General features: G+C 50.3%; 2 protein-coding genes across 2 annotated transcripts; both read left to right on the forward strand.

The window, feature by feature from the left end:
* Nucleotides 1-513: 513 nt before the first annotated feature.
* On the forward strand, nucleotides 514-4,362 carry HOXA2 (homeobox A2). The gene is made up of 2 exons (XM_022584592.3): nucleotides 514-902; nucleotides 1,557-4,362. Exons 1-2 carry the CDS (start codon nucleotides 524-526, stop codon nucleotides 2,294-2,296), a joined length of 1,119 nt encoding a protein of 372 aa, XP_022440300.1. The 5' UTR covers nucleotides 514-523; the 3' UTR covers nucleotides 2,297-4,362.
* Nucleotides 4,363-6,669: 2,307 nt separating this feature from the next.
* Nucleotides 6,670-9,651, forward strand: HOXA1 (homeobox A1). The gene is made up of 2 exons (XM_022589913.2): nucleotides 6,670-7,687; nucleotides 8,163-9,651. Exons 1-2 carry the CDS (start codon nucleotides 7,048-7,050, stop codon nucleotides 8,516-8,518), a joined length of 996 nt encoding a protein of 331 aa, XP_022445621.1. The 5' UTR covers nucleotides 6,670-7,047; the 3' UTR covers nucleotides 8,519-9,651.
* Nucleotides 9,652-10,605: the final 954 nt, after the last annotated feature.

The following is a 10,605-nucleotide window of genomic DNA, read 5'->3' on the forward strand; positions in this document are numbered from 1 at the left end:
GGGACCGGCTGCAGGGCTCACCACTCGCACGCACTCACACACTCACACACACTGCCAGGCGCACACACCAGATCCGTGCTGGTCAGGAGGCAGGCAGGCACCCTCGCCCCCACGCACTCCCAGGCATCCCTAACCCACACCCACATATAGGTATTTTTGCCCTGAAAAAAGTGTAAATAAAGCCTCGCTGGCCCCCAATGAGGCGTTCCTTCCCGACTTTTTTGGATCAATCAAACAGACAGTGGCTTCTTTTGATTAAAGCCCAAATTGTCATTGGGCAGAAGCAATCATGTGACAGCCAATTCGGTCCAATTTCAACCTTGTCTCCATGAATTCAATAGTTTAATAGTAGCGCGGTCCCCATACGGCTGTAATCAGTGAATTAGAAAAAAAACACCCCAGCAGCGATCTTCTATGATAGATTTTTTTCCCCTCCGCGCTCGCCTTTTTCCTGGGCCTTGCCCCCCCAAAGCCCCTCCAGAAGAGGGAACTTTTTCTCCGAGGGGGCTCCAAGGAGAAGGCCATGAATTACGAATTTGAGCGAGAGATTGGTTTTATCAATAGCCAGCCGTCGCTCGCTGAGTGCCTGACATCTTTTCCCCCTGTCGCTGATACATTTCAAAGTTCATCAATCAAGACCTCGACGCTTTCACACTCGACACTGATTCCTCCTCCTTTTGAGCAGACCATTCCCAGCCTGAACCCGGGCAGTCACCCTCGCCACGGCGCTGGCGGCCGCCCCAAGCCGAGCCCCGCGGGCAGCCGCGGCAGCCCAGTGCCCGCCGGCGCCCTGCAGCCGCCCGAGTACCCCTGGATGAAGGAGAAGAAGGCGGCCAAGAAAACCGCGCTGCCGACCGCCTCGGCCGCTACCGCCACCGGCCCTGCCTGCCTCAGCCACAAAGGTCAGTCCAAAGACTTGGCCCCAGGTCCCCGGACCCTCTTCCCCTTCTGGGCTGCCCCGAGAGCGGTTATGGGGGGAGGGGAGCGTGGGCTGGGAGAGAAGGGGGAGAGAGAGAGATGCTTGGCTGCTTTCCCTTCCCCTGTGGGCTCAGGAGTGGGTTTGATGTTGAGAAAAGGGATCCTGCGTTCCGCATTGATTATATATATATATATATATATATTTTAAGAAGGGGGTGGGGGAACTTTCCCTAACTTGTGTAATGTGGGATGATTTATTTGAGTTGGAACTGACCTCCTCTTGTCTAGTTGTCCTAGAGTTTGGCTTTTTGACAGTAATGAAGAGTGATAGATCGCTCTTGCTCAGCTAAGCAGCTGATGCATTCATTATAAATTGTGGTGTGGCTAATATAAAGTTTGCTCCCGGATGGAGAGGTTGGGGGGAGCTACAGGCAAGAATTTGATGGAGGTGGAAGAGATGGGGTCTCCCCGGGCTGGGCTCCCAGGAAAGGCAGCACAATAGCTTTACTGCATCTAGGGGCGGCCATTTTGTTGCAGTTGATCTTTTCTGCTATATTTATTCTCCAGTGGAATAACCCCGCTTGGACCCCTCCACCTCCAACTGTGCGTGTGTCTCTTGTTGGTTTCCCTTTCCGCAGAATCCCTGGAAATCGCCGATGGCAGCGGCGGGGGCTCCCGGCGCCTGAGAACTGCTTACACCAACACGCAGCTTTTAGAGCTGGAAAAAGAATTTCATTTCAACAAGTACCTTTGCAGACCCCGAAGGGTGGAAATTGCAGCACTGCTGGATTTGACTGAGAGACAAGTGAAAGTGTGGTTTCAGAACCGGAGGATGAAGCACAAGAGGCAGACCCAGTGCAAGGAGAACCAAAACAGCGAAGGAAAATGTAAAAGCCTCGAAGACTCTGAGAAAGTGGAGGAGGACGAGGAAGAGAAGTCGCTCTTTGAGCAAGCCCTCAGCGTCTCCGGGGCCCTTCTGGAGAGGGAAGGTTACACTTTTCAGCAAAATGCCCTCTCTCAGCAGCAGGCTCCCAATGGACACAATGGTGACTCCCAAAGTTTCCCAGTTTCGCCTTTAACCAGCAATGAAAAAAATCTGAAACATTTTCAGCACCAGTCACCCACTGTTCCTAACTGCTTGTCAACAATGGGCCAGAACTGTGGCTCTGGCCTAAACAATGACAGTCCCGAGGCCCTCGAGGTCCCCTCTTTGCAGGACTTTAACGTTTTTTCCACAGATTCCTGCCTGCAGCTTTCAGACGCAGTCTCGCCCAGTTTGCCGGGTTCCCTCGACAGTCCTGTAGATATTTCAGCTGACAGCTTTGACTTTTTTACAGACACACTCACCACAATCGACTTGCAGCATCTGAATTACTAAAAACATTAAAGCAAAACAAAGCATCACAAAACAAAAACCCCTTTGACCGGGTGGTTTTGCCTTCCTTTATTCTGAGAGTTAATTTTTATTTTATTTTCTTCTTGACTTACCCTCTCCCTCCTTTAAATGTTGAAGGTTTTTCTGTTTAGTGATTCCCTTAACCCAGTTACAGAGCCATCTTTTTCAGATTATTTTGGAGTTTTAGTTGTTTAAAATCTAATCCAACAACCCTCTATGTGATTTCCTGAAAGCAATATATGAGGCCTGCAAGAAAGTGATCATATAATTGTATCTTCACTTTCTTTTTATTTTTGTATTACATTAGAATGCATTGTCATGCGTATTTTTGGTAGAATAAATTCTCCTTTGCTATAAGTAGCTTTCTTATTTTTTTTCCTCCCCCTCTTTCTCAAGGCTCATAACAGTTTCTTTTTCCTCTTTTAGTCTAACTTGGTAAATAAAATTCTGGTCACAATCCACTTTCTTTTTCAATTTTAATATATTTATTAAATGGGCATGTTCAAAGTCTTCAATAGACAGCAACAAAAAAAGAAAGCCAGAAAATGGTTAGGGCTTCTGAGAAGTGTGGTTTTTTTGTTTTTTAAGGGAATGGATTAGGTTTTTCAATGTAGAGATTCAAGCCATAGATTTAAATTGGTAATAGAAACAGGACTGGGCAGCCTCAGAGTTGGGCCAAGCCCAAGCTTTTGAAAGTGGAGAAATAAAGTGCCTACAGAAACCTCCAACTCCAGGAAGGAGGAACATGGAGTTTCTTTAACAAGCTACCAGTCTCCAGGTCAATAACTAAGTTATCAAGAATTCATTTATTTATACACATTTGTTTCAAACATTTACATTCCAAACCCCTCCCCCACAAATCCCCAAACATTTTCAGTGTGGTTGATTAGTCTCCCAGCTGTTGATGGGTCCAGGCAAACAGACCTAAAACAGAAAAACAAAAATAAAACAAAACAATGGTTACTAGCTGGAAAATGCACTTCAGAAAGGGTTTTTTTTTTTTTTTTTTTGCAATCCTCTGGTTCAGTCATTCTAGGATTCTTTTCTTTTTTTTTCAGGGTCATAAAAATCAATATTTCATTCTTAAATCTGTTTACATGGCAAATAATGGATCATTAAAGCTTTGAAGTCAGGTTAGCAAGATGAGATTTAAAGTGGAGTGTTTCTACCCCCCAGGTTATAAATTAACCCAGTTTCTAGAGAGAGAAAGAGAAAAAGCACTTTAAATGAAATATCAATAAAATGTGAACTAGGGATGTTACTGGGTTGTTCTGATTTTTTCTCCCTTCTTATGTCTCCCCATGTTTATTTTTCCCTTACTGAGCTCTGTTCCGATGGCTACTTACCGTGAGAAAAGGCAGCGAGTAAGCAACATGTGTGGGGGGCGGGTTGATTTAAGAACCCGGCTCTTAATAGCAAAGGCTTGGAAGTTATGAGGAAATCGCGATCCTTCTCCCCGGGTTTGCTGCCTACCCTCCCCCACCCTTTTGCCCCCTAAATCCCGGCAGCGGCGGAGGCGAGTGGGGACCCGGGCAAGTCTCCTGCCCCAGGCGCGGAGCGGAGCAGGCGGCCCGGCCGAGGCCAGGGTTTAGCCGCTGCTGTTTGCGATTCATCCTACGCTCATAAATCAAACGCTTTCTATGAATGAGAATGTCATCAAAGAGATCAATTGCAGGAACACATGCACAAATAAAAATCCTCTTACGTATTTGCCGGGAATCCCCGTCCGAAAGCATTAAGTTAGAAGGCGTTTAGTCATAATTCATTTTTATTGCTCTTTTAAAACAACAGCTTGGCTGAGCCGCGGATGCCATGAACAGCTCGGGGCCTCGGCGGCGTTTTGTCTCCTCCTCGCTCCTTCCCTTTCTACTACTAGAAGAGCCCTGAAAGAGGCGCTTTGAGCTCAACAAGCCGCTTGCAAGGGATCATTTAAATAGTGACCGAGCTCGCCTTCCACGCACTCTCCTGGGGCGTTTAAAGAGACTTTAGCTCGCGTCGTGGGGCTCTGGCCTACTTGCCCCGAGGACCTAGGGTCTCCCACTCGGCGAAATGAGCCCTAGGATTTCGTGGTGGTGAAGGAACCAAGCTACGGAAGCCTGCGGGATCGAGGCCAGAGGAGGCTGCCTTTGTGAGCCGCACCGGGAGAGCGGCGCTCTGGGCGACCAGCCGGGGCGGAGTCGGCTCGACCTCGAGAGCCCGGCCAGCCCGGAGCAGCGCGCGGAGGCGGGTCGGTCGCGGCCCGTGTGCAGCGGCCCTGTGTGCTGGCGCAAGCTTGTGATCCCAAGAAAAACACTCCACCCACGATGGCCGGGAAAAAGGCCCGGAGGGAGGAAGAGAGGTGGAGGGAGAGGAGCCCAGAGGCGGAGAACTAGCAGAGGAAGGAGAGCGGTTGCAGACTGGGGTGGCTTTGTGGCGCGAGCCCTGCTGCCGAGGGGGTCGTGCAGACCCGAGCCGAGGAGGCCAACAAAGGGACAGGAATGAGGCAAGGGGGAGAACGTACCGACGAGCTTCGGCTGTGAGAGCAGATCGTCCTCAGTGCCAGGCCAGACCCCCTAAGGTCCTGCCTCCTCCCCCACAGGAGCCCCTTCTCCCCCCACCCCCCCGCCACTGGCTGGAGGCCTGGCGCTCCCAAGGAAGCCACCTCCAGGAGGGCCTCCTTGCCTTTTCCCTTCTCCCGGATGAGGTTCCCCAGGTGCTGAAACTGGGGCAGGAGTGACCTTTCCTGGTTCCCTCTTAACCATGATTGGGGATGGGTCGCAGGTCACAGGAAAATACCCTTTCAAAAGGAAATGTTTAGGAAAAATGTTCCTTTGCTACTGAGGGAATCTACAGTCAAATGTCTGCCAGTTTTCCCTCTTGGGGAGACAGGTTAGGAGGGAACTTCTATACGTGAAGAACAGAACACAGAAACCTGAAAGGCTGACTAACACATTTGAAATGTGCCTGCCTCAAGAAAAACTTCCTTCTTTTAACTGGGGAGGGAAAGCTAGAGAGGAGTGGGAACCCCAAATCCACATACAATCCTCAGATAAATTTGATCTGTCGGATTCCGATGTGGTGAACATGGTCAGAATAAAGCTACACAGCATTGGCTGCAAAGCTTCTGGATGATGTCTGGATTTCTTTTACCCAAGAATGCATCAATTCTTGGCCTCTGTTTGGCCTTTTCTCTCTACAAGCTAAGGGTTCACACGAAACCTAATAGTAAACAGCAGTTAACAACCCCGTCGGCATCGGGGTAGGACGAGGGTGATGGAGAACAGGACCCCTGTCCTGGGATGACGCTCAGATTTGCACGTGTCTCTCTAGGGAAAGACTTGAAGGTTCACACAAGGAACTACGCAGTCAGTTGTTGGGGAAGGAGGAAATGTCCCGTCCACCATCAGCCATCTGTCCCCCGCCCCTCCCACCTGCCAGCCCCCCACCCCCACTTCAGCTGTGCAGTAGAATGGGGGGGTGGATAAAGGAAGCTCTACCACTCCTAACATCTCCCTTCAGAAAACGAGAAACGTTGCGGGGAGTGGGGGGGGAGAGTCCATCGTAGTTTGCGGTAGCCGTGGTCTCGCCCTTTGAGGCCCCGGTCGGATCACGCAGGCTCCTGGGTCCTAGGGAGCCGGCAGATGGCCTGCAGCGCAGGGCCCGGCCCCCAGGCTTGACACGTCCGCTAGCGTCATCTCTCTCCCCCCCGCCTCCTACCCCTCAAAATCCACCGGCGGAGTTGCTACGGATCCCGTAGGGCTCCCAGAGCAAGCTGAGTGGGGAGGAGAAAGGGGCGGAGAACGAGGAGAGAGGGAGGGCGAAGAGCTGGGCCACCCCTGGTCTTGGCCAGCAAGCCTAGCTCCCAAGGCTCACCCACTCCCGGGCGTCGAATTACATACAAAAGCTCCACGTTGCCACGCTAATAGCCGACGGGGGGCGGAGGGAGGGGGAGGAGGAAAGGAGGCTTCAAGACCCTCCTTGGAGAAGGGAAGTTTCCTTTTTTGCCCTAGTCCCCTCCACGCCCACTCGGGTTCCTCCCAGCCAGCTCTCTGCGTACTTCCCTCTCCATCCCGAGCTTAGAGAGCTGGTGGCCCAGCCTCGTCCTACGCCACCGTTCTCGGCACTCCTCGAGGCACCGCAGAAGGCACTGAACGGAAAGCGCCCGGGTAGCAACCCTTCCAATTCCTTGCGTTCCGGGCTCGGCCAGTGTGCTAGTGGCGGCCCAGCGAGCTCCCGCCCACTGATTCCCGACCCGAGAGATCGAGGAGCCCTCCTCGCTTCTCACCTCTTGCCAATTCATCTTTCTGTGCGCGGTGGGGAAGGGGGCGGTGACGGGGGATGCCTTCCAGCCCCCACTTCCCGGAGGGGGGGGAGATCGGAGTCAGCGCGCGCAGAAAGCAGCCTCTGCTCCCCTTCGCCCCAGCGCTCCGAATCTGCCCCGGCAGCTGCCGCAGCTGCTGCTGCCGCCCGGGCTGCCTGGGGGGGCGACTGCGCGTCACCTAGACTGAGGAGCGCTGGGGATTTAAATGCCACTGAAATGGTGATCCATCACCGCAGGAGCCAGCAAACTTTCGCAGCAAGCTCCGCCATTGGTTGATATAGTCACGTGCCCCTCCCCTAGCGCCCTCCGCCCTCCCGCCCCCCCTCTTGCGCACTGTACATTCATATCATTTTTCTTCTCCGGCCCCATGGAGGAAGTGAGAAAGTTGGCACGGTCACCCAGGGCTTCGCAGGACCCGGTCACTCAGTGACAGATGGACAATGCAAGAATGAGCTCCTTCCTGGAATACCCCATCCTCAGCGGTGGCGACTCGGGGACCTGCTCAGCGCGAGCCTACCCCTCCGACCATGGAATTACAACTTTCCAGTCGTGCGCGGTCAGTGCCAACAGCTGTGGCGGCGACGACCGCTTCCTAGTGGGCAGGGCGGTGCAGATCAGCCCGCCCCACCACCACCACCATCACCACCCCCAGCCGGCCACCTACCAGACTGCTGGGAACCTGGGGGTATCCTACTCCCACTCGAGTTGTGGTCCAAGCTACGGCGCGCAGAACTTCGGCGCGCCTTACAGCCCCTACACGTTAAATCAGGAAGCAGAAGTAAGTGGTGGGTACCCCTCGTGCGCTCCCGCTGTTTACTCTGGAAATCTCTCATCTCCCATGGTCCAGCATCACCACCACCACCAGGGTTATGCCGGGGGCGCGGTGGGCTCGCCTCAGTACATTCACCACTCATATGGACAAGAGCACCAGAGCCTGGCCCTGGCCACGTATAATAACTCCTTGTCCCCTCTCCACGCCAGCCAAGAAGCCTGTCGCTCCCCTGCATCAGAGACATCTTCTCCAGCACAGACCTTTGACTGGATGAAAGTCAAAAGAAACCCTCCCAAAACAGGTCAGTCTTGCCATTCCATGAAAGCTCCTTGATGATTTTGGAAGGAGCTGGTATGCTTAGTTTCCAAGGAAAATTAATCATATATTTTTTTAAAGTTCTTGCTTCCCACCTGTGTTGTAGGGTGTGGGGTTTACCCAGGTGCGTTGGGGCAAAGGAGCATCTGGGACTGCTGTATTTCCAAAGGGGCTGGGTTTTAGAGGTTTGGGAACTAGGAAGTGGGAAGTGGGTAGGTGTGTGTGTGTGGGGGGGCGTCCTGTTAATATCTCCAGGCTCCATTAATCATGGTCTGACCATGCTAACGGTTGATTTCAGATTAACATTTTACACCTCATCACTCACCCTCCCAAGCCCAGTTTATGTTCAGAAATTCTTGATTCCTCTTTACCCGAAGGTTGCTCTGAAGCGTGTACGGAATCTCATACCGATTATAAAAATTTTTACCTTTTCCTCTCATCGCTTCCCACCTTGCCCCCAGGGAAAGTCGGAGAGTATGGCTACGTGGGTCAACCCAATGCAGTGCGTACCAACTTCACTACTAAACAGCTCACGGAGCTGGAGAAGGAGTTTCACTTCAACAAGTATTTGACGCGTGCCCGCAGGGTGGAGATTGCCGCATCCCTGCAGCTCAATGAGACCCAGGTGAAGATCTGGTTCCAGAACCGCCGAATGAAGCAGAAGAAACGAGAGAAGGAGGGCCTCTTGCCCATCTCTCCAGCCACTCCGATGGGAAGCGAGGAGAAGGCCGAGGAATCCTCAGAGAAGTCCAGCTCCTCACCCTGCGTTCCTTCCCCGGGGTCTTCTACCTCAGACACTCTACCTACCTCCCACTGAGGCCGCCCCGGCCCCACTCTGCAGCCCAGGCTACTCCTCCGGCTGGGACTTCTTACCCAAAGCACATTCTTAGCTTATCTTCCTCTCCATTTACAATCTTTCTCTTCCTTTCTGATCCTATCTGGGGAACTCCTGGCCAGGATAATGGGTTTCCAGAGAATTCTGGATTAGAAACTTGATGAGGGGGGAGGGGGTGTTAGCTCCGTAGCACAGATTGAGTGCCAGCATCAATTTTCTGATGGCACCTAACACCCCTACTTTTAGGAGATTTCGACAGAACCTACTGTTCCTTTCAGATGCCCTTTGGAAAATAGTTTCCTCTGCCAGCCGAAACATGTCAGAGCAAGGCCTCTCATCTTTTATCTATCTGTATATTTACAGTTCTCCCCTACTTTGCCCTTAAAGTAGGCTAGAGAGAGAGAGAAGAGGGTCCAGGAGTTCATGAAGAACAGATACACTATGAGAGTGTTTACACAATTAATTCATCCCTTAATTTAATTCAGTTTTATGTGTGTGAGTGTGCTGGTTGTAAATGCTTTGTCCTGAAAGATTTATCTTTATACAGATTTTCTAGAAATGTTTTGATTAAGTGACCAAAACACAGTGGGCAAACTCTCAAAGCTGGTACAACTTTATATGTGATTATAGGTTAAAGAATTAAAAGCTCTCCTTTAAAATCAATCAGATGCCTCAGATGGTAGCCTCAATTTGTTCCTTCAGTGAGTTAAGAAGGCCTGCAGAACACAAGGGTCAGAAACCTTGCTTCCTGTGCTAAGTCTCTCCCCATCCCCACTCCTTTCTTGTTTCTCTGGCCACACTCTATCTAAAATTTGTGCTGGATTATTCAGCATCTAAATGCATTATTCAAACCAGCTTCTTCCTTCCACAGTTATCTTAGCTGGATATGATATATTTTCAGCTCAATTGTTAATGTGATGGATGGCACAATGAATGTATATTTTGTGTGATTCGTGAACAGTCTTTTGCATGTCGCACAATGTTTTGATGTCCCTGAAGTACCACACTGAGTTCTATCAGTTATCCTTTGTGATATTCCCCATTTCCTGTACAATCATGAACAGCTCAGAGATCCCGGAGTGATGTGATCCAGAGCAGAATTTACGGGTCTTAAGATGTCTGTAATAAATATATTCAGGTTTCTGATATGCTTATGCATCTGTGTATTTGGCTTGGCTACAATTTGCTGGTTCCTACAAAGTTGGCTCATTTCACATGGGGGAGAGAAGTGTGGTGTGTATTTTCAAAGAGGTGGGCCTTTTCTTGAAAAAAAAAAAGGAAAGGCTTTTCATTATGTAGCTGAAGCTTCCCCTATGAGTGTAATTGCACCTAACGATGTCTATGTAATAGGTTGATTTTCTTTAAAATAGCAGCAGCTGCCTTCTTATAGTCAAAGCTCATTATGGAAAAAAATGAACGGTGAAGAAATTTATGAAGCAGATCTATTTTTGAAACAAACATGGATACTTCCTGGGTCAAGTGCTAACCTTTTCACCTCCAACTCAACGTTGACATATATATAAACAGAATCCCCTTCAAAAGCTGAAACTCTTCAGTCAGTCTTTCCTCACATCAATGAACCAAGAGCTAAGAGATTCACATTTAATTAGCTCCAGTATAAAGCTGTTTGAGGACGGGGCCCCCACCCCACCCCTCTTCCTTCTTTCTGGATTGTTGGACAGCGTACCAAAATATTCCACTCTTTAAATTGAGTGTGGTCTGTACTGAGTAAACCTTTGCATCCCTCCTCCAATTCCTCCTGTCAAGATCCACTCCTTCCTTCCACTTTTTAAACCCCTACTCCCAATTCCTTCTGGGTTACATATCTCATTCCCATCAGATTCAGCTTTGATTTCACAGCCACCATGGCTGTAATGGGTCTACCGCTCAATTTCCATGCCACATAACCCAGAAAAACATTTTAATTTTCTCTGGGCTCAATAGGTTCTTCCAGGTGAACTTGTGGAAGCCGCCCTGAAGTCTGTCCATATTCAAGTTGCTTCTGACCAATGCATGTGTCTGCTGGTCTCAAACAGAAGAAGCCAGCAAATCAGAAGTTCAAAGTGACT

Source organism: Delphinapterus leucas, chromosome 9 (genome assembly GCF_059928025.1).
Source record: "Delphinapterus leucas isolate spDelLeu-1000000601 "Yukka" chromosome 9, BTC_Dleu_Yukka2, whole genome shotgun sequence".
In the NCBI taxonomy this organism is placed as follows: domain Eukaryota; kingdom Metazoa; phylum Chordata; class Mammalia; order Artiodactyla; family Monodontidae; genus Delphinapterus; species Delphinapterus leucas.